General features: G+C 42.9%; 1 protein-coding gene across 1 annotated transcript in view; it reads right to left on the reverse strand.

The window, feature by feature from the left end:
* LOC121279826 (coatomer subunit gamma-1) overlaps window positions 1–24,784 on the reverse strand; it is a 71,731-nt gene that overhangs the window by 31,857 nt on the left and 15,090 nt on the right. The window contains exons 3-9 of the mRNA XM_041191247.1: window positions 23,891–23,971; window positions 9,352–9,423; window positions 7,303–7,382; window positions 5,376–5,451; window positions 3,319–3,411; window positions 2,922–3,008; window positions 1,347–1,504 (exon numbers count right to left, since the gene is read on the reverse strand). Of these exons, the coding sequence (XP_041047181.1) occupies window positions 1,347–1,504; window positions 2,922–3,008; window positions 3,319–3,411; window positions 5,376–5,451; window positions 7,303–7,382; window positions 9,352–9,423; window positions 23,891–23,971 (647 nt within the window). The remainder of the gene's footprint in view (window positions 1–1,346; window positions 1,505–2,921; window positions 3,009–3,318; window positions 3,412–5,375; window positions 5,452–7,302; window positions 7,383–9,351; window positions 9,424–23,890; window positions 23,972–24,784) is intronic.

Genomic DNA, 24,784 nt, shown 5'->3' on the forward strand with positions numbered 1-24,784 from the left:
TATTCAGTCCGGAAGGCTGTAAAGTGCCTAGTCGGAAGATGAGGTGCTGTTCCTCCAGTTTACGTTAGGCTTCGCTAGAACAAGGGTGATCCAGTGAAGCCCAACGCAAACTGGAGGAACAGCACCTCATCTTCCGACTAGGCACTTTACAGCCTTCCGGACTGAATACTGAATTAAACAACTTTAGATCTTGAACTCCCTCCTCCATCCTCACCCCCTTTCTGTTTCTTCCCCCTTCCTTTGGTTTTTTCCAATAATTTATATAGATTTTTCTTTTCCCACCTATTTCCATTATTTTTAAATCTTTTATGCCCCCCACCCCCACTAGAGCTATACCTTGAGTGCCCTACTATCCATTCTTAATTAGCACATTCGTTTAGATAATATCACCAACTTCAACACCTGTGTTCTTTTGTCTGTGACATCTTTTGATTATCTGCTCCTATCACTGCTTGCTTGTCCCTACAACCACACCACACCCCTCCACTTCTCTCCCCCCACCCCCCTCCACCTTAAACCAGCTTATATTTCACCCTTCTCCTTGGACTCACCCAGTTCTGCTGAAGGGTCATGAGGACTCGAAACGTCAACTCTTTTCTTCTCTGCCGATGCTGCCAGACCTGCTGAGTTTTTCCAGGTAATTCTGTTTTTGTTCAAAATATTATCCCAGGTCAGCATATGGATTGCAGCAATACAAGGAACAAGGCCCACCAGCAACTTCTCCAGGGCAAATGGGGATGGGCAATAAATATTAACTTACCCAGCAATGCCCAGACCCCAAAAATAATTGTTTTTAAAATGGTGATTTTTTTTTCCCAGTTCTCAATACAACCTTCAAGTAGTATCTATGAATGAAATGGCCAATCAAATGCTGACTGGGGATTGTTGTATACAGTCCAATGGGATCTGTATTCTTTACCCTGTGTGGTTAAAATATGGAACATGCTATCACAAGGAGAAGTTGAGGCAAATAGCACAATTGTACATAAGGGGCTGTGAGAGAAGTACATGAGGGAGAGAGCAATAGAATGAAATTCTGATAGGGTGAGACGATGAAGGACGGGGAGAAGACTCGCTTGGATCAAACATCTTTCATAACCCAGTTGTGCTGAATAGTTTGTATCTGTGCTGTAAATTTTACGTAAACCTATACATTGAGACTGACTAAACTCATTTCATACATGCTCCTTTACAGGAGCAGACTTCCCACTCGTTATACAATTTGAGCCTAGGACCCAGGAGATGAAAGGCACCAACTCAATTCTTGCCAGGTATATGAGCCCTTGTCACAAATCTCAATGGTATAACAGAAAAGCTTAGTTCATTTGATTCTGAGAAGTTCTCACCTGTTGTCATCCTCCTCCAGCAGCTTACTGGCGATGCGGATCATCATACAATAGGCAAATGGTGACTTCAGGCCCTGGCGTGAGAACTTGGTCACCATCTTGTTAACTGCGAGCCGGTCATTTTTCCGGATGTGGTACAGTAACCCCAGAGCATGATACTGAAAGAGTGAAGAGCAGTCACTGTTTACTAGCAAATACAACAACCAATTTACAAGCAAACAAAAAACTAGTTAAGTTGTTTTTAGCAGAATTGGTTGAGGGAATGCTGCCCGGTCACTGGCAAAATCCCTGCTCTTCTTTCAACAACATAATGGGATCTTTTAATTCCTTTTGAACAGGTAGATAACGCAGCAGTTCATGTTAATCGAAAAGCAGCGCTCCTGACAGTACAACACTCTATCAAAACCTTTAATCATTTTTAACCCTCTATTAAATTACCCCATAACTTTCTCTGCTCAAAGTAGAACAATTCCAGTTTCTGTGGTCCCTCATCTCTGGTGCCATTCTAGTAAATCTCTTCTAAAGTTTGGTGCTCAGAATTGGACAATTATGCCAGCTGCAGTCTAATTGGTGATTTATAAAGGTTCAGCATAACTTCTTTGCTCCTAATATCCTATGGTGAAATCCCATAGAATCACAGAAAAATTACAGCACAGAAAGAAGCCATTCAGCCCACCATGTCTGTGCTGACTGAAAAAACTAGCTGCCTATTCTAATCTCACCTTCCAGCACCCAGTCTGTAGCCTTGCTGGTTACAGCATTTCAGATGCAGGTCCAGGTATTTGAAAATGAGTTGAGGGTTTCTGCCTCAACCACCAATCTGGCAGCGAATTCCAGACACCTACTGCCCTCTGGGTGAAAAACATTTTCCTAATAACCCCTTTAATCCTTCTACCAATCACCTTAAATCTGTGCCCTCTGGTAATTGATCTCTCCACTAGGGGAAACAAGTCACTCCTGTCTACTCCATCCAGGCCCCTCATATTCTTGTACACCTCAAGCAAGTCACCCCTCAGCTTCCTCTGTTCTAAAGAAAACAACCCTAGTCTACCCAATCTTTCCTCATAGCTGCAATTTTCAAGCTCTGACAGCATTCTTGTAAGTCTCTTTTGTACTCTCTCTGAAACAATTATGTCCTTCCTGTAATGTGGTGACTAGAACTGTAATCAAAACTCCAGCTGTGGCCTAACCAGCATTTTGTACAGTTCCAGCATTACATCTCTGTTACACCTGTTCTACACATGGTCCAATAAAGGAAAGCGTTCCATATGCCTTCTTTACCACCTTATCTTTCTGCCCTGCCACTATCAGGGACCTGTGGACATGCATTGCAAGGTCACTACCTCTACCCTTCTCATTGTGTATTTCCTTGCTTTATTTGCCCTCCCAAAATGCACTGCCTCATATTTCTCCAGATTGAATTCCACGATCAATTAATTCAGTGCAAAGTATTGATTCAACACTGGGCCTTCGAGTCAGTGTCTGGCTCCGTTGCACACTGGGCGGTGTACAAACCCACTAAGTTATCAGTGAATTTTTTTGCAATGCTTCCGATTGTGCCACCATTTCATTTACCTGCACCATAATGTTATCACTAGAGGCTGCCTCCTGAGCTTCGTTCACCCAACGTTTCACCACATCAAAGCCAGTCTTGAGCAAGTGCTGTGAGACACAAAGGAAATGGATTAATGATACCTACTCGCCTCTCCCAACCTACCCATCCAATAACACTTGCAAGTGAAATGCAAGTCCCACAGCAGAATGTTAATAACATATCCAAAATTGACAAAACAAATGCTATTCCTTCTTAAAGTGTTGCTTTTCCAAATAAGAGCGATGAAATTACTATGAAGGTCTCGTAATAAGAAATGGAGTCAGGCCGTCTAAATAACCTTCCCATCTACAGGTCGAGCCAACGTTACTCATATCCCACAATATTATGGTATATTTTGCAGCAGACAACAACACTCACCAAGGAGGAAAGCAATGCGGAGCTGGAGACGCTGGGCACCTTGTCCACGATCGCCTGCTTCATGTAACGTTCAATGGCTTGGAGCATGGTGCTCTGTCAGGAATCATACAAGAGAGTGAATGAGAGATCTGAGGCACCAACTTCAGAAAAAGTCACTGTTTCAATCATCAGGTAGACAGACAAGTTATTAAAAGTTCAGAATAGCAACAAGGCAATGACACTGAACAGGTTGATACATAACGCTCTTATCTGCACTCCTTGCAAGAACACATTATGAACCCACTGATGTATCAGAGGACACAACTTTAAAGTTCGCAAGCCTCGAGCAAAACTGAAAAACATCTTTTTAGTGTTTATGCACAACAGAATAACCTGAAGGAAATCCAGGTCAACTGACAGAACAAGTTATATTTAACATAGTTCCTTCCTAACAGCACTGTAGGTATACCTACATCAGATGGACGGCAGTGGTTCAAAGCAGTGGCTCACCATTATCTTTAAGGGAAATCAGGGATTAGCAACAAATGCTGCCCTTGCATTCACATCCCATGACTTTTTTCAAATCTCAAGGAACTTCACAGGAATGGTATCAAAGATAATCCAACACCATGCCACGTAAGGAGGTATTAGGACAGGTAACCAACAGCATGGTTAAAGAGATATTTCCTTTTAAGGAAAGCCTTAAAGGAAATGACAAGGCTTGAGAGCAAAGAGGTTTAAGAGGAGGAATTCAGGACCTTTGGATCTTGGCAGCTGATGGCACAGTCACCAAAGAATGAGTGAAGAAAACAGGGACGTAGAGGAGGCCATAACCGGAGAAGCACAAAGTTAAAAAGGGGCTATATCTATAATTGCTAAGGAATGAGATCGAGGGTGATGGCCAGTACAGATCTGTTTGATTCACGTGGGGAAGCATTTCCCCACCCCCCCCCAACATCGGCCAATTATGGCCTGCTAAGCAGAGGGCAATTAAAAGTCAACCACATTGCTGTGGGTCTGGAGTCAGGTGAGAACCTAAAGGTACATTAGTGAACCAGATGGATTTTTATGATAACTGACAATGGTTTCATGGATTTTTAATTCCAGATATTTATTGAACTCAAATTCCACCAGCTGCCTTGGTGGGATTTGAACCCGGGTCCCCAGCGCATCGGGGTCTCTGGATTATCACTACACCACCCCAATTTAAGGAGGTGAAAACAGAGCCAGGGCTCCTGACACCCTGTAACTCCTACTGCAGGATGCCCCCTTGTGTGAAGATGCTGGGTCAGGAAGGCATCTAAAGAGGCAGAGAGATTTGGAGAATTCCAGGGTTGAGGCACCCAAAGGCATACTTACCAATAGTGGAGCAATGAAAAGCAAGGATGTGCAAGAGGTCAAAACTGGACAATGATATGATCAAAGTAATTCACAGATTCATGTGAATACAGGAATAAGTTCTCTTAAAGAAAATGATCTCACACATAGAAATAATAGTATATTTAATTTTTTTACAATTATGATGAGTGACATCAGTACTGGGGAGTAGAATGTTTCCCTTTTGCACCAGTTATGGTGCAGGTTAGATGCCAGGTGAAGCTCTCTTTTACTTTATCCCAACAAATTGCCTCAAATCCCAGCACACTAATGTAACAATTTCCACAGCAACCAGCCTTTGTGCCTAGTCAACTCAGCGCCACGCTGATGGGGCATCTATAGTACTCATCACTATTGGAAGCTTGGTTAGCTTGGCACTGTCCAATTTAGGGCCCTCGCTGGAAAGAGCAGCAAGAGATTCAAACACAGGGACACAGCGTGCTAGCAACAGGGCGTCGATATGTTCTGCAGAAGGGTCGTACAGGCTCGAAACGTTAACTCTGTTTCTCTCTCCACAGAAGCTGTCGGGCCTGCTGAGTTTTTCCAGCCCCTTCTGTTTTCATTTCAGATTTCCAGCATCCACACTATTTTGCTTTCATCGTCTACATATGTTCTGATTTTTTAAAAGAGGTCTCCGTCTTATAAATTATATCTATGTACTTCGATGATTTGCTAGTCCCCCTTTTGAGCACAGTACTTACATCAGTAATTTTACACAGCGCTCTTACAGCAGGTCCACGATAATTGTCTTCTTTCCCTGTCATATCTTTTGTCAAGCTGAGGGGGAAAGAGAAATACAGACTAATAACTGAGACAAAAACTTAGCAAATGACGTAAATTAATTATTTGATGTCATCTATAAAAGAGCATTTTTTTCAGGATAACATATGACAAATTAAACTGCTACACCACATTTACCTCCACTGAGATTTTTTTGCATGATCTTGAAATCAAGGAAAAAAGAGAACTTTCATGTATATAATGCCTTCTACAATCTTGGGACAGCACCTTCAAGTCAATTTTGCAGTCACCGTTATAATGCAGCGTCACCACAGCCGATCTGAGCACAGAAGGCTCCTGCAAACAGCAATGTTGCTTCAGAGATAAATACTGGCGAGGACACCAGGGAAAACTCCCCTCCTCCTAAGGAATTAGGGCCATGGGATCTTTTATGCCCGTCTGAGAGAGCAGACAGGGTCCCCATTATGTCACCATTTGAAAGACAGCATTCCCATACTGTACAGCCCCTCAGTACCGCACCAGCCTGTAAGTCAAGATTATGTGCTCAAGCACCTGGAGTGGTCCGAGATGCAGAGGCAAGAGTGCTGTCCACCAAGGCTCAGTGCATTGCCTCCTACCATGGCTCACTGCTTCCCACAGACCTCAAAATTATGCAACTCCCTAATTTTCAGCCAATTCAGTGCCATGCTGATGGGCATCTATAGTACTCATCACTACTGGAAGCTTGGTTGGCACTGTCCAATTTGTTCCTCTCCTACAATCGGATTCTACTTAAACAGATGGCCAACACTCCTCAGCACAAACTATCAAAAACATACTCGTTGGTCATTTAATTTCCATCCATATGTCAGAGAGTTAAGACAAGGCGGCCTCCCCTAAAGGGCCCCAAGAACTCTCTTTTTACATTCTGAAGTAATTGGGCCAAGGGAAAGATAATGTTGAAAAAAAAATGTAAAAGAGGATCGTTACTGTGGAAACAGTATGCTCTGTGATGGAGAATGAATGTTATTAACAGCCCTTGCCTATGAAGGTTGTCTTGTCTGCAGCTGGTATTATAGCACTTCTGCTTTGATTTATTTCCCATAAACCACAATATAATAGAAATTACAAGACATTGGAACAAAATTACTATACAAGTAAAACCTTTATTGCACATGCTGCAGTCTTCATGTTCCTCCCATGTTTGTGTTTTACTGAGTGAAATTCTGTGTGTTAAAGCTGCTACTCCAATTGCTTTTACAGGCTGTAATATAAAACTGTCATAAGTAGGTGCTCTAATGTGGCACAGCAGAAGGAGCCTTTTACTCTGGCACCTCATCCAAGTATCCAAATGAGGCGTTGCTGGACTAGGAGCCAATGCAGGTCAGTTAGGAGAGGGGATGGTGGGTGAATGGGACATTAACAGCAAAGCTGACAAGAGAGCAATCCCAAGCCCACAGCACTCACGTGTGAGAGTAAAACTAGGAATAAATAACGCCAACAGTCTCCACAGGCTGGGCTCTCCCACTCTTCTAACACTAGAAATAACGTGGGCTCAGTTTTGTCTGGAGAAGGAGTGGGTAACCAGGAAAGTTGGGAGGAGAGGTAAATGACTGAAGTTGAAGTTTTTTTTTTCACCTGCTAATAAACTCTCTGTAACACAGAGATAAAAACAAAAAAACTGCGGATGCTGGAAATCCAAAACAAAAACAGAATTACCTGGAAAAACTCAGCAGGTCTGGCAGCATCGGCGGAGAAGAAAAGAGTTGACGTTTCGAGTCCTCATGACCCTTCGACAGAACTCTGTCGAAGGGTCATGAGGACTCGAAACGTCAACTCTTTTCTTCTCCGCCAATGCTGCCAGACCTGCTGAGTTTTTCCAGGTAATTCTGTCTCTGTAACACTGACCTGCTGGTAACAATGATGACATCCTCAGCAATGGTAGCCATCTCTTTGATAGTCAGGTAGCACATCCTTCGTAGGGTGGGCTGATCAAGATAGCAAAAGAAACAATGGGTAATTTAGTTGATGCTTTGTCAACAATAATTATTTGACAATTCGCCCATGAAACTTTTTAAGCCGTTCCTTTTGTTTCATTGAACTGATTTAGAAAATTAGTCACTATTGAATGTCAAGGGGAGATGGTTAGATTCTCTTGCGTTATAGATAGTCACTGCCTGACACTTGTGTGGCATGAATGTTACTTGCCACTTGTCAGCCCAAGTCTGAATGTTGTCCAGATCTTGCTGCATGTGGACATGGACTGCTTCAGTATCTGAGGAGTCGCGAATGGTGTTCAACATGGTGCAATCAGCAGCGAACATCCCCACTTCTAACCTTATGATGGAGGGAAAGTCATAGATGAAGCAGCTGAAGATGGCTGGGCCTAGGATACGGCCCTGAGGAACTACAGCAGTGATGTCCTGGGACTGAGATGATTGATCCACAACAACCACAACCATCATTCTTTGTGCTAGGTATGACTCCAAACAGTGGAGAGATTTCCCCTTTACCGCGATTGACTCCAGTTTTGCTAAGGATCCTTCTTGCCATACTTGGTCAAACATTACAATGATGTCAAGGGCATCTATTCTTCACCTCGTCTCGAGTCCAGCTCTTTGGTCTACGTTCGGACCAAGGCTGTAGTGAGATCAGGAGCTGAGTGGCTCTGGCAGAACCCAAACTGAACATCAGCCAGCAAGTTACTGATGAGTAAGTGCCGCTCAATAGCACTGTCGACAACATCGTCCATCACTTTGCTGATGAGAGTAGACTGATGGGGCCGGGTTGGATTTGTCCTGCTTTTTGTGCACAGGACATACCTGGGCAATTTTCCACATTGCTGAGTAGATGCCAGTGTTGCCGACACTTTGTAGCAATCAATCCATACCAATATGTCGACAGCAGAGCCAGACATGAGGTGCCGAAAGCTCCCAGTGGAGAGATTTGGGGACAACAGACCCAAAGTCCTCCTTCTGAGCCGTAACATCTCGGAGGTTCTGTTAAGTCACCTTTTCCTCCAAAGCATGCTCCATTTACCACATGACCAGTCTCAAATTACTTGGGGGTGAAGGGGAAAAGGAGGGAATTCACTCATCAGTAACTGGTCCTAGCGTTGCCTTCTCTTGCCCTCCACCCTGCCAAAGACATCCCCATTGTACTGCCAGTTTACCCACACCACACAGACTGCAGCGGTTCAAGGCGCTGGCTCACTTTCTCGTGGGTGATTGGGGCTGAGCAACAAACGCTGGCCTAGCCAGCGACACTCACATCCTAAGAACGAGTAAAAGCATTTACTGATTACACAAAAAAAATGCAATCATAACTGTAACAAAGTTAAAAAGCTGTTAATTATAACTCTTTGGAATTTTTTTTTCAAAAAAGGGATCTGCTTGATGAGATTCTCTAACCCAAAACCCATAGTTTGGCTTCACAACATGAAAGAAAGTGAATTTCATGTGTTAAGACTTGGGTCACATGATTGCTTCTCATCCTATCCAATCAATTAAACATGAGGACTACACTGTCCAAACAATTCATTATGTTGACTTTTGGATTTCATTAAAGGTCCTCATCAAAAGGTAAAGTTCAATTTGTGAATGGCAGGTGCTGTCACTATGATTTCTGTAAAGTTTAAGCATGGGTATTTTGAATTTTCACACAATGCTCACTTGAAGTGAGAAACAGCGCAAGGGAATGCTAGATTTTGCCTTCTCCTGCACTATGCCTAGAAAGAGCATTTTGAACTGTATAATACCAGGGTCAAGTGTGAGTGGCTCCAACCCATTCGTTGGTGGTGGAATCAACTTGAGGTGATGAGTTAAGAGCAGCGCACATGTAATGCATTATGTTAAAGGATTTAGTTTAAGAGTGATTTTGTTTACTGGAATGCATTGGGAACTGATTATTAAAATGCGGGCACAATTTTTTTAATGCCAACCAATTACTAACACTTACATCATTTGACTGGAAGAGTTTGGTCATGGCAAAGAATGCCTCGGTAGCCTCTATGGAACCCAAATGCTCCCCCTATATAAAAACATAAAAATTCTAGGTTACTTTTTCCCATTAACAGAGCAGCCAACAATAAGACCTTTCGGTAAACATACAAGACTGACACATTCTTGAGTCTTACCACAAGACACAACAGGTTATATATTTTGCAGGTATAGACATGAAAGGCTTTCCACAGTTTGTTGGCGGGGTGGGGGGGGGGGGTGGGGGGTGCATTCTGAGAGGCTCAGGTCAAGCAAGAAACTCACTGGATGCCAGGTCTGAATGTGCATATTCCCTGCGAGGGGTTAGGAGAGTATAGTGTGCGTTGGGATCTTTAACTCATTGAGAGTCCATGGCTCATTTTGGGGGAGGTGCAGGTAGGAAGCTGACATCTTTGATCAGTGGCACTTCCAACATTCAGCCCTTACACGTCCTTTTTTATGACAAGAATAACGCCAGTCCTTTCAAATCAAACTTACCCCCCAGATTCTCTCTTTTACCAACTGCAGGAGTGCTGGTCTTTTCACCCAGACTTGGATTTCTTTTTTGCTATCTAACCCCCATCTCTCCAATTTCTCTGCGAGTTTCCAAACTGGGACTTGCTACTAATATGCCCGAGAGTCAATTTGTAATCATCTGCCAGTGCCATATTGTGCTTTATTTTATGAAGTTTACATTCATCAAGGTAGGACCTTATTCCCAAAGGGATACCAGTTTTAACTTCTTCCACCAGAAACACTTCTCTAAGGTTCCTAAAGTCTTGTTCAGCCTTTATCCATCTATCCCACCTATCAAACACCATCTCCTTCTCTCTAGCAAATTCCACAAAGGTTTGACTCTGTTTGAATTTTCAGATTTCTAAAATTCTACCTGTAGGTTTCTGGTACCAACTCAGACATTGAGACCAACATTCCTTACTCTGTCATTGTCACCTGATTGCTCTTCGGAAAGAGATGGGTACACCTGCAAAGCTTTTCCTATAGAAACACTCTGTAGGAGCATAGTCCAGTCTTCCTTAAGCTTCTTCCAGTTTTGTGGCAACTTATTCAAATGATATAAAGTACATTTCTACTTCTTCCTCACTAATTCTAAGTACTAAATAAATATTCCTTGCCAAAACAAAAGCACAAGGTGTTGGCCCCGAGTTATCCTCATCATTCGCTTCCAATGAATGGGCTTTATGCTTGTCTCTTTCCAATTCCTTGTCTTTTTGCTTACTCCTTTCCTCTCTTTCTAACTTCTTCCTTTCTAATTCAAGTCTTTGCATCTCTGGGCAGGGTTTTAAGTACCCCGGGCAGGTGCGCACCCAACCCGACTGGGTGTAAAATAGCGTGTGATGACATCGGGTGAGCACTCTGATATCGTTGTGCACTCGCGCAAGAGTTGATAGCGTGCCCGCCGACAATTAAGAAGCCTATTAAGGCCCTTAATCAATTAATTCAAAGCTAATTTTCACTGCCCCGTCTAAACCTTACGGTAGGCGGGTGGAGGAATCAGCCAGGCGGCCTTTGGGTTTTTTAGGAAACCTCATCCACGGGCGGGATAAGGTCTCCAACATTAAATTTTGTAAACATTTTTACATAATTTTTGTTACGTTTACGTTCATGTGAGTCAGTCCTATGAGGGGGCATGTTTTTCATATTTTCTGAGTATTCATTTTTGAATTTAATATCCTTCAGCGCCCTGCTTTCAGGGAACTTTCAGTGCGAGCTCCCCTGCACACGCGCAGGCTTTTGCGTTCACGCCCCCACCCTGACAGCGCTGAGGTTCTCTGTGCGCCTTTCATGCCGCCTGGTCGTTAACTCGCCAGCCAGCGAGGAACCGTGATTGGGGGCCTATCGTGGGTGGTGGGCCATTTCCCAGCCACTCCCGGGGGCACACCCGATGACCCGAAAATCTGGCCCACTCTCCTTTTCTTCTCGCTCTCTTCTGAATTTCAATTTCTCTAGTTCAAATGGTCTCGCTTCCCTATCACTTGCTAGTTCCACTTGATCTCCAATAGGATCGCCCTTTTCCTCCTTCAGCTTCAAGTGCTAAGCCAGTGCTGCAACAATCTGTTTTCAAATTATCCTTTGTTAATTGTTCTAAAGGAACTAAACAGAGAAATTCTCGCTCTCTTAAAAAAAACTTTGAGCATTAAAAGTAGCCACGTTGATCTCCCACTGTATACGGGAGAGATACACATGAAATCTTAAACAAAAACAGAATTACCTGGAAAAACTCAGCAGGTCTGGCAGCATCGGCGGAGAAGAAAAGAGTTGACGTTTCGAGTCCTCATGACCCTTCGACAGAACTTGCTCCAAGTTCTGTCGAAGGGTCATGAGGACTCGAAACGTCAACTCTTTTCTTCTCCGCCGATGCTGCCAGACCTGCTGAGATTTTCCAGGTAATTCTGTTTTTGTTTTGGATTTCCAGCATCCGCAGTTTTTTGTTTTTAAACACACAAAACCTTGTTTGTTCAAATTCTGGAAATTTCCAGCGAACCTGCTTTACCGGCTCAGCGCGTCCATCCTAGACAAGCCTCTAATTTGCCGCCGTCACCATGGAGATCAAAAACTTTTTAAAAGAAAGAAACCCCCACAAACAACCCCAAAGGAAAGAAACCGATTGACATGATTTCACTTTTTAAAACTTTTACTATAAAAAAATCAAACCAAAATCAACATAATTCTAACATTAATTAACAGGCAACCGATACTTCAAACGGAAAGGCAAATTTCACTTTAAATACTCAATTCAATATAGATGGGTCTCACAAAATACTTCCACTCTACATCATGCTTCTGGCACACATGGGCATAACAACCCGACTCCCATATACACTTTTCAGAAGTGATCTCAGGCGAGCAATGCTGGTCATAGGTTTCTTCCCCAGAACTTAATTTCAGTCTGGATTTAAAGAAGCCCTCACAAAGAGAAAATAAGCTTTTTGCAAAGCACAAAGTTCATCACAACTCTCATGGGTTAATAGCATAAAACTCACAGGGTGTCGCAGTGATTGTATCACTGAGGCTGGGAGTGGAAAGAAGATATGTGGATAAATAGGGAAGGTAGCAAACTTGACCCTTTTTAAGGATTTTACTCCCTTTCAGTTCTGAAGCTTAAAATCCGATCTTTGGTCTAACTCAGTACTGGTTTTCAGACAGCAGCAGGTGATGTTTCACTGGGAACAATTAGTAAAAACTCCTGCACTGCACCTACTGCAGTCCCAAGGCTGGTCTCTTAAAAGTGACAGAAAAACGCATGAAGTCTGCTTGTGGTGCAACAGCACCATCTATTGGCTACAAGACAGCAATGCATCAGAAACACATTAAAAGAGTTAATGGCCCCTTAAAGCAAAGGGTGCATATGACATATTTTCTCCACCACACATCTTTAAATGCAACAAAGTCAAGGTTAATATGTCCAGTCACCACAATGAAGAGAAGTAGCAATCAATAAATCAAATAGGATACCGAACTATATCAGTTAAATCTGTGGAGTACAGACCTGAATGGTCTATTTCTGCACTGTAAATACTTTCTTTTCCAGTTGGTGGTAAAACAGTTCTTCCATGCAGGCTCAATGGAGATCTAAATTATGATGTACAGTTTTGGTCATCACATACAAGGAAGTAGTACAGACACTGGAAGCAGCACAGAGAGAAATGAATGAGACAAGTCTATGTTATGAGAAATATAGAGCTTCGGACCAGGAGGAGGCCATTCACCCTCAGACGCAGGCTCATGGACGTCTTCAACACAGAAGGAGGCCATTTGCCCACTGTGTACACGCTGGCCGACAAAGGTCTGACTACACTAATTTTCCAGTGCTTGGCCCATAGCCCTGGAGGTTATGGCAACACGAATGAATATCTAAAAACTTATTAAATGTTACAAGTGTTTCCGACTGAACCACCCTTTCCAGATTCCCACCACCCTCTGGATGAAAAAAATTCACTTCAACTCCCCTCTTAGCCTTCCACCTCTTATGTTAAATCTATGCCCCTGGTTATTGACCCCTCTCTACTAATGGAAAAAGTGCCTTCCTATACACCCTATCTATGCCCCTCATAATCTTATACACCTCTATCAGGTCCCCTCTCAGTCTTCGTTACTCCAAGGAAAACAACCCCAGATTATCCAGTCTTTCCTCATAGCTCAGACCCTCCAGCCCAGGCAGCGTCCTGGTGAATCTCCTCTGCACCCTCTCCAGTGCAAACACATCCTTCCGATAATGTGGTGACCAGAACTGCACGCAATACCCCAGTTGTGGCCTAACCAGCGTTTTATACAGTTCCAGCATAACCTCCCTGCTCTTGCATTCTATGCCTCGGCTAATAAAGGCAAGTATCCCATATGCCTTCTTAACCACCTTATTTACCTGCCCTGCTACTTCAGGGATCTATGGATACGTACACCAACGTCCCTCTGATCGTCAGTACTTTCAGGGTCCTACCATTCACAGTGTAATCCCTTGTCTTGTTAGCCCTCCCAAAGTGCATTACCTCATACTTTTCCAGGTTGAATTCCATTTGCCACTGCTCTGCCCACCTGACCAGTCCATTGATATCCTCCTGCAGTTTATCCTCCTCACTATTTACCACCTACCAATTTTCGTGTCATCCACTAATTTGATTATACCCCCCACATTTAAGTCAAAATAATTTGTGTACAGCACAAACAGCAAGGGCCCCAGCACCGAACCCTGCAGAACACCACTGGAAACAGACTTAAACATCCTTCTATGCTTCCTGCCTCTCAGCCAATTTTGGATCCAATGTGCCACTTTGCCTTGGATCCTATGGGCTCTTACTTTCTTGACCAGTCTTCCATGAGGGACCTTATCAAAAGCCTTGCTAAAGTCCATGAAGACTACATCAAATACATAACCCTCATCAACACTCCTGGTAACCTCCTCAAAAAATTCAATCCAATTTGACAAACACGACCTTCCCTTGACAAGTTCACGCTGACTATCCCGGATTAATCCGTGTCTCTCCAAGTACAGGTATATTACGCCCCTCAGAATTCTTTCTAGTAACTGGCCCATCACCGAGGTCGGACTGACCCCATTGAGCCTGCTCCGCCATTTGATAAGATCATGGCTGATTTGGTCATGTTCTCAATTCCACTTTCCTGTCTGAACCTATGACCCTTGATTCTGCTGTCTATCAAAAATCTATTGAACTCGGCCTTGAATAAATTCAATGACCCATCCTCCACTGCTTTCTGGGGAGAGAATTCCCTAGAATAATGAGCCTGTGAGATAAAAATTCTCATCTCCATCCAAAAAGGAGACCTCTTATTCTTAAACTGTGTCCTCTGATTCTAGTCTCCCCCACAAGTGGAAACACCCTCCCAGTATCCACCCTATCGAGTCCCCTTAGGATCTTATATGTTTCAATAAGATCACCTCTCACTCTTCTAACCTCTACAGGAATGGGCCTAATCTATTCAACCTTCCCTCATTAAATAAGTCCTTCAACCCAGGAATGAATTGAATGAACCTTCTCTGAAGTGCTTCTAATGCAATTGTATCCTTTTTCAAATAAGGAGACCAAAACTGTACACAGCACTCCAGATGTGGTCTCACCAAGGCCCTGTACAGCTACAATAAAACTTCCCTACTTCTATATCCCATTCCCCTTGCAATAAACAACAACATTCCATTTGCCTTCCTAACTTGTGCCAACTTTTTTGTGATTCATATGCCTGGACACCCAGATCCCTCTGTACCAAAGTTCTGCAGTCCCTTTCCATTTAAATAAATTTATATTTGTCCTGCCAAAATAGGCAAGTTCGCCACTTTCCCACATTATATTCCGTCTGCCAAATTTTTGTCCACTGACTTAACCCATCTATACCCCTTTAAAGACTCTCTGCCTCCTCTTGACAACTTACTCTCCTACCTATCTTGGTGTTATCAGCAAATTTAGTTACCATACGTTTGGTCCCTTCATCCAAGTCACTGAGATAGATTGTAAATAGCTGAGGCCCCATTACTGATCCCTGTGGCGCTCCACTAGTTACAAGAAGTAACTGCTGGAAAATATCTATTTACACCTGCTCTCTGCTTCCTGTTAGCTAACCAATCCTCTATCAATGCTAATATGTGCTCTTATCTTGTGCAGCAACCTTTGATGTGGTATCTTATCAAATGCCTTTTGAAAATCCAAGTACACTACATTTACTGGTTCTCTCTTATCCATCCCTTGCTTGTTAATTCCTCAAAACACTCTTTAATAAATTAGTTAAACAACATTTCCCTTTCACAAAACCATGCTGATTCTTCCTGATCCCACTACGATTTCCTAAGTATCCTGTTATAACCTCCTTAATAATGGATTCTAGCAATTTCCCTAAAACAAATGTTAGGTCGACTGGCCTATAGTTTCCTGCTTTCTGCTTCCTTCCTTTTTTGAATAAATGTGCTACATTTGTTATTTTCCAATCTGCTGGGACCCTTCCAGAATCTCATGAATTTTGGAAGATGATGTGTCTACCATCTCTGCAGCCACTTCTTTAAAGGCTCGAAGACCTGGGCCATCCAGTCCTGGAGACGTGTCAGTCTTTAAATCTAAATTTTCCCAGCACCTTTTCCCCGGTGATGGTTACTGTTTTAAGTTCCTCCCTCCCTTTCACCTCTTGATCTGCAAGTAGCTTTGAGAAATTTTCTAAATGTTCTGCAGTGAAGACAGACACAAAATACCTGTTCAAAACCTTCACTGTTTCCTTATTTTCCATTATCGATTCTCCATACTCGCTCTCTAGAGGGCCAATACTAGCTTTTGCAAAAGCAAGAAACTGCGGATGCTGGAAATCCAAAACAAAAACTAGCTTTTGTTACTCTTTTCCTATTTAAATGCTTGTAGAAACTCCTACTTTTTATAATATTACTTTTTTTAAAAATTCATTCATGGGATGTGGGCAACATTTATTGCCCATCCCTAATTACCCTTGTTCAGAGGGCATTTAAGAGTCAACCACATTGTTGTGGGTCTCAAGTCACATGTAGTCCCGACCAGTTAAAGACAACAGATTTCCTTCCTTAAAGGACATAAGTGAACCAGGTGGGTTTTTAAGACAATCGGCAATGGTTTCATGGTCATCGTTAGACCTTTAATTCCAGATCTTTTTTATTGAATTAAAAATTCCACCAGCTGCCATGGCACAATTTGAACCCGGGTCCCCTGAGCATTACCCTGAGTGTCTGGATTACTAAAACAAAAACAGAATTACCTGGAAAAACTCAGCAGGCCTGGCAGCATCGGCGGAGAAGAAAAGAGTTGACGTTTCGAGTCCTCATGACGCTTCGACAGAACTAAGTAGAAATAGGAAAGGAGTGAAATATAAGCTGATTTAAGGTGTGTGTGTGTGTGTGTATGTGTGTGTGTGTGGTGGGGGGAGGGTGGGTGGGGGGAGAGAAGTGGAGGGGGGGGGTTGTACTTGTAGGGACAAGCAAGCAGTGATAGAAGCAGACCATCAAAAGATGTCACAGACAACAGAACAAAAGAACACATAGGTGTTGAAGTTGGTGATATATATCTAAACGAATGTGCTAATTAAGAATGGATGGTAGGGCACTCAAGGTATAGCTCTAGTGGGGGTGGGGAGAGCATAAAAGATTTAAAAAGTTTTAAAAATAATGGAAATAGGTGGGAAAAAGAAAAATATATATAATTTATTGGAAAAAAACAAAAGAAAGGGGAAAGAAACAGAGAGGGGTTGGGGATGGAGGAGGGAGGTCAAGACCTAAAGTTGTTGAATTCAATATTCAGTCCGGAAGGCCGTAAAGTGCCTAGTCGGAAGATGAGGTGTTGTTCCTCCAGTTTGCGTTGGGTTTCACTGGAATAATGCAGCAAGCCAAGGACAGACATGTGGGCAAGAGAACAGGGTGGAGTGTTGAAATGGCAAGCGACGGAGGTTTGGGTCATTCTTGCGGACAGACCGCAGGTGTTCTGCAAAGCGGTCGCCCAGTTTACGTTTGGTCTCTCCAATGTAGAGGAGACCGCATTGGGAGCAACGAATGCAGTAGACTAAGTTGGGGGAAATGCAAGTGAAATGTTGCTTCACTTCAAAGGAGTGTTTGGGCCCTTGGACGGTGAGGAGAGAGGAAGTGGAGGGGCAGGTGTTACATCTTTTGCGTGGGCATGGGGTGGTGCCATAGGTGGGGGTTGAGGAGTAGGGGGTGATAGAGGAGTGGACCAGGGTGTCCCGGAGGGAACGATCCCTACGGAACGCCGACAGTGGGGGTGAAGGGAAGATGTGTTTGGTAGTGGCATCATGCTGGAGTTGGCGGAAATGGCGGAGGATGATCCTTTGAATGCGGAGGCTGGTGGGGTGATAAGTGAGGACAAGGGGGACCCTATCATGTTTCTGGGAGGGAGGAGAAGGCATGAGGGCGGATGCGCGGGAGATGGGCCGGACACAGTTGAGGGCCCTGTCAACCACCGTGGGTGGAAAACCTCGGTTAAGGAAGAAGGAGGACATGTCAGAGGAACTGTTTTTGAAGGTAGCATCATCAGAACTGATGCAACGGAGGCGAAGGAACTGAGAGAATGGGATGGAATCCTTACAGGAAGCGGGGTGTGAGGAGCTGTAGTCAAGGTAGCTGTGGGAGTCGGTAGGCTTGTAATGGATATTGGTGGACAGTCTATCACCAGAGATTGAGACAGAGAGGTCAAGGAAGGGAAGGGAAGTGTCAGAGATGGACCACATGAAAATGACGGAGGGGTGGAGATTGGAAGCAAAATTAATAAATTTTTCCAAGTCCCGACGAGAGCATGAAGCAGCACCGAAGTAACCATCGAGGTACCGGAGAAAGAGTTGTGAAAGGGGGCCGGAGTAGGACTGGAACAAGGAATGTTCCACATACCCCATAAAGAGACAGGCATAGCTGGGGCCCATGCGGGTACCCATAGACACACCTTTTATTTGGAGGAAGTGAGAGGAGTTGAAGGAGAAATTGTTCAGTGTGAGAACAAGTTCAGCCAGACAGAGGAGAGTAGTGGTGGATGGGGATTGGTCGGGCCTCTGTTCGAGGAAGAAGCTAAGGGCCCACAGACCATCCTGGTGGGGGATGGAGGTGTAGAGGGATTGGATGTCCATGGTGAAGAGGAAGCGGTTGGGGCCAGGGAACTGGAAATTGTTGATGTGATGTAAGGTGTCAGAGGAATCACGGATGTAGGTGGGAAGGGACTGGACAAGGGGAGAGAGAAGGGAGTCAAGATAACGAGAAATGAGTTCTGTGGGGCAAGAGCAAGCTGACACGATCAGTCTACCGGGACAGTTCTGTTTGTGGATTTTGGGTAGGAGGTAGAAGCGGGCCATCCGAGATTGGGTGACTATCAGGTTGGAATCTGTGGGAGGAAGATCCCCAGAGGAGATGAGGTCAGTGACAGTCCTGGAAACAATGGCTTGATGTTCAGTGGTGGGGTCATGGTCCAGGGAGAGGTAGGAGGAAGTGTCTGCGAGTTGATGCTCAGCCTCCGCGAGGCAGAGGTCAGTGCGCCAGACAACAACAGCACCACCCTTGTCAGCGGGTTTGATGACGATTACTAGTCCAGCAACAGTACGCCTAAGCCATCGGCTCCCCGAAAGCTAGCTTTCCCTCACACTCTCCTTTCTTCCTCATTATTTTGCTGGTTCTTAAAATCTCCCAAATCTTCTGACCTACCACTAATCTTTGCAGATTTGTACAGTGCTGTTTTCAATTTGATACCAAGCTTAACTTCCTTATTCAGCCATGGGTGGTGCATCCTTCTCAAAGAGGCTTTCTTTCTCACTGGGATAAATCTTTGCTAAGTGTTATTAAACATTGCGTTAGAAATCTGGAACTGCACCTCTATGGTCCTACCTTTTAACCTAGTTTCCCAGTTCACTTTAGCCAGCTCCACCTTCCTATCCTTACAGTTACCTTTATTTAAATTTAAGACACTAGGTCTTAGACCCACACTTCTCTCCTTCAAACTGAATGCGAAATTTCACCAGGATATGATCGCTGTCACATGGAGATTCCTTTATCATAAGTTTATTGACTAACCTGTCTCATTGCATATTATCAGGTCTAGAATAGCCTTTCTGGTTGGTTCTAGGATGTACTGCTCTTGGAAACCATCCCAAATACACTCTTTGAACTCATTTTCTAAGCTACCTTTGCCAATCTCATTCACTCAATCTACATGTAGATTAAAGTCACCCATGATTAATGTGGTACCTTTCTTACACACCCCATTTACTTCAAATTCTCCAAGAAAGTGAGGAATAAACTCAGGTTTTCATCATTGAAGTGAATAAAAGGGAACCCAAGCATAAGAGAAATGGTGGAAAAGGTACATATGGAACATTATTTCAAGCTAAACTGCGACAATCGGACAACACAACAGAGGACAACTTGAGGAAACACACATTTCAGACTTCCTTCGCAGAGATTTCAAAACATGGAGCTCTCAGTTTGGTAATGGAAATAAAAGCCCTGCAATCATTTAAGTAACTGAGATATAGCAATGGTAGGATAGTGGGAGGGAGACTCATAGGTTTGTCCTGAATAGGTGAGCTAGAATCAAATGCAGGATACTCACCATCCACATTTAACCTTTTAAGATCTCTTCTGCATCCATTACAGACTCTGTGACGATGCCTTCAAGAATTTGTATAACACCACAGCACAGGAGATCATTCAGTCTTTTGTGTCTTCTCTTCGAAAGAGTTAAACAGCTATTCAATTAGACCCAACTCCCCCTCCTCACTCTTTCCTGATAGTCCTACAAATGTTTTCCTTTCAGCATATTATTTATTTTCCCTTTCTTCTGCCAGTATCCTTGTTAATTAAACACTCCCTTCACTGCACAAAGCTTATGTTGTTGGAGCGCCTCACTAATATTTTATGTTTATATTTTACCTTTATCTCAGTGTGACTTGGAGAAAAGTATTGTTACACGTAGCAAAAACACTGCATTACTTAATTTTGCAGAGCTTGACAAACTCACCCTGGAATTTCAGTTACAATAAGTATTAGTTGATAAATAATGAGATCCCTAAATGAGAAATAACTTAAGTAAAAAAAAACTCTCTAATCACTATAGTTTATATAAGTCACATCCCCATATTTAAAAATAATTACATCTATATGGCATCATATCAAAAACAAACAAAACTAATTTCAAATAACCTTTTCGGTGGTGTTGGTTAAGGAATAAATGTTCACCAGGACACTGCAACTCCTTTCTACACATCGGATAGTGTCATGGAATCCGTTATGGCCAACTGAGCAGGCAGATGGAGTGTCTTGATTTCATGCATTATTCAAATGAAAGGCAAATCTGACAATGCAGCACTCCCTCGGTACTGTGCTGAAGCATCATCCTAGATTATGTGCTGAAGCCCCTGGCGGAGCGTTCCAACTTGCAACCTTCTGTCTCCGAAACAAGAGTGCTAATAACTAGACCAATGGATATTTACATAACTTAAAATTGTGCACTAGATACAGCTTCCAGCACAAGATGGGACACTTCCTAGCTCATCGAGTGACTGCATACCAACGGTCCAAGGGAAGCTAAATGTCCAATCATGGAAATAATGTAATTATTGGAGCTTTCAATTCTCTGCTGCTGATTGGCCAACCCTGTACCTCACAGAATCTTTACATTGCAAAAGGAGGCCATTCTGCCCATCGAACCGGCACTGGCTCTATGAAAGAGCATTCCACCTAGCCCCGCTCCCCTGCCTTATCCCTGCAGCCTTGCACATTCTTACTTTTCAGATAACCATCCAACTCCTTCTTGAATACCTCGATCGAACCTGCCTCTACCACCCTCCCAGGAAGTTCATTCCAGACACCAACCACCCTCTGGGTGAAAAAATTTTTCCTCAGGTAACTTATACTCCTTTTGCCAATTATTTTGCACCTCTGCCCTCTAGTTCTTGATGCTCCCTTGAGTGGGAACCGTTTCTCATTATTTACCCTATCCACACCCCTCAGGATCTGGAATGCCTCCATCAAGTCTCCTCTCAGATTTCTTTTCTCCAAGGAAAACCGTCCCAACTCTCCAATCTATCCTCATAGATACAGCTCTTCATCCCTGGAATCATTCCTGTGAATCTCCTCTGTACTGTCTCTAATGCCTTCACATCCTTCCTCAAGAACGGCATCCAGAACTAGACACAGTAAACCAGATGAGGTCTAATCAGTGTCTTGTACAAGTTCAACATGACCTCCTTACTCTTGTACTCAATGTCCTTATTAAGAAAGCCTGAGATGCTACATGCTTTAGCAACTGCTCTCTCAACATGCCCTGCCATCTTAAATAACTTAGTACATATACACCACAGTGCCTCTGTTCCTGCACCTTCTTTAGAGTTTCTCCCTTTATTTTATACAGGCTCTCCATATTCTTCCAGCCAATATGAATTACCTCACACTTCTCTGCATTGAACTTCATCTGCCACTTGTCTGCCCAATCCACCAATATGTCTATGTCCTTTTGAAGTTCAATATTGATATGTATTATTTATAGATTGCATTGTTCTAAATAATGTACATTTGCCATTCATATTACGTAATCAGTTCTACTCATACAAATGTCATATACAATCCCTACACAGCGAGATCTAAATATATGCACAGAAATTACGTGAAAAACTAAAGATGCAACAATTTAGACTTTAAATGTTTTGTCTTTTCTTTCTCTTAAATAAGTGTTATTCTGAAATTTAATACAGTTGTCTTATTGCTGAAAAAATTAGGCAAATCAAAGCTTTTCACTTGCACTCATCAGGACACTTCGCAAGAATACCAATACAAGGGGAAAACAATTATTTATACTGTACGAGAAGAGTGTGCTGATTGGCAAGTGGACTCTGATTGGTCCAGATGTGGTAACTGACAGCTACCTAAGCATTATTTGAAATTTAACCAGGCAACTTGACCCTGATTGGTCAAGGCCTTGCCCTGAGGATTGAGTTAGCGAATGGCTGTAGCTTATTTTGTGCAGCTGAAACAGGTGCACTGTGTGTATATGTTCTTTCCGTCTGCAAGGAACAGGGCCCTGTGTAGTAATATATGTAGCTTCCAGTACAGGCAAATACACCAGGCTGTGAGCCCAAATGACAATCTTAAATCGGTTGTCAGCGTAATACTTGGCACACTGAGGATTATTTAGCAAATATTGTCCAAACGCAGAATCATATCCAATGTTGGACACTCGCAGAAACTGTTCTTTTAATACTTATTTAGGTTTTTTTTTGCATTACTCCTCTATGCTTTTAGAGAAAAAAAATGGTCTTTGCAAGAAACATGTGACAAATCAGAACTGTGGCTTAGTTATTTGTTCTTTTGTTTGGGCACTTGTTACAAGTGGTTCCAGGGCGAGGTTCTCCCTGTATTTGTTGTTAATCTATGGTTATTTAGTGATTATTGTAGGCAAGATGTTCAAAGGTGACAAGAACAGTGAAATATTACTGTAGTAATGTTTAAATCATAGGAATGGAAATAGTCCATTCAGTTCCTCGAGCCTATTCCACTATTCAATGAGATCATTGCTGATCTGTACCTTAATTCCATCTACCTGCCTTGGTTTCATATCCTTTTATAACCTTGTCCAGCAAAAATCAATCAACCTCAGATTTAACATTATTAACTGGGCTAACATCTTACTTCTTGCGGGAGAGGGTTCCAGATGTCAACCACCCTTGGAGTGAAGAAGGATTTCCTAACTCCTCCCCGAATGACCTGGGTCTGATTTTAAGATTATGTTCCCTTGTCCTAGACAATCCATCAGCAGAAAGTATCTTTTCATTAACCTATCAATTCCCTTCAAAATCCTAAAAACCTCAAACAAATCATCCCTTAACCTTCTGCTTTTCAAGAAATACAAACCAAGCTTGTGAGCTATGGAACCACTGAAGTGAATAGCATAGGTGCATTTAAGCTAGAAAAACCCAGGAGGGAGAAAGGAGCAGAAGGATATTGAGGTAGGGTGAGATGAAGTAGAGTGGGAGGAGGTTCATGAAAAGCATAAACACTGGCATGGACTAGTTGGTCTGTCTCTATTCTGCGCATTCTATGTAACTATAAAACAGACAAACTTGAACAGGTATTTTCAACACTGGGACCACTTAGTGCTGGGATCATTTTGGGAGAATGTCACTATATTGGGCACTGTCCCCCAGTCACAGCCTCATCCAGGTCCACCACCACCAACCATCTTTTCTGTCAACAAGCTTATAAAGCACGCGCGGAGTTTCCTCTGATTACAGACATTAATGGTTTCTTCAGTAATATTAGTGGTTTGGCTCCACTACACTCCCTTATATTTTTACACTCTTGTTGGCAAAGCTTCCCAACATTGACCTTGAATGTGTCTTTTAGATTGAAAACACCAGTTACAAATTGCTTACAAAATTCAAAAGACCCGATGGGCCGAATGGCCTCCTTCTGGTGCCATTAATGACTATGAACTTAATGTGCAACAGTTCAAAATACTGAGGTTATTTCTCAAAGCTACGGAGAGCAGCCCAACCTGGTTTATCAGATACAGGATCTTGGTGAGAATATGAGCACATTTCCGAGGATTGATGGGAGTTTCGTTAAACACTCGAGCCTGCAAGGAGAAAACAGCAAAAAAGACAAGTGTGTGTGTCATATCATCAACAATCTTAGTGATTCCATATGAAAAGCAGAACAGGAGGCAGGGACGACAATGTCCATTCAGTCCAATGAATCTCTAGATTATTAATTATCTGATCATAAAATCTAATGCTGTTCCTGACACCAATTCATTTCCATTTATGACATAGTTAGATTGCCTCTTCTTTTGAAATGCAACAACCAGATGCTCTAATTATAACAAGTATTGTCTGTGGTGTCATAAAAATTTCTGAATCAGCTGGATGAGGCTAGACAAAACAAGAGTAAATCATTTCAGTCAGTGAATGGAAGAATGCAGCACTTCACATTAACATGCGACTAACTTCCCTCTGGAGATATTCAATTAAAACCACAAACTTCAAATTAACTTACTTTCCATTCTCTCTGGAAAAGATATGGTTGAGGGTGCCCTAACAGAGATGTTTAATAGTATGAAGGGATTTGACAGGTGAGATGTGGAGAAAATGTTTCCACTTGTGCAGAGGTTCAACCTGAGGACCAGAAATAGAGGATAGGCACCAACAAACCCAACAAGCCTCTTTACTCAGAGAATGTGGAACTTGCTACCACAAGGAGCAGCTAAAACAAATAGCAGTTGCATTTAACAGCAAGTTATAATTGAAAACGCGGGGGCACAATCTCAGGATAAAAAGCCGATCATTCAGGGCTGAGATGAGGGGAAATTTCCTCACTCAAAGGATTGTGAATCTTTGGAATTCTCTACCCCAGAAGGTTGTGGATGCTCCATCATTGAATACATGTAAGG

This window comes from Carcharodon carcharias, chromosome 7 (assembly GCF_017639515.1).
Source record: "Carcharodon carcharias isolate sCarCar2 chromosome 7, sCarCar2.pri, whole genome shotgun sequence".
Lineage (NCBI taxonomy): Eukaryota > Metazoa > Chordata > Chondrichthyes > Lamniformes > Lamnidae > Carcharodon > Carcharodon carcharias.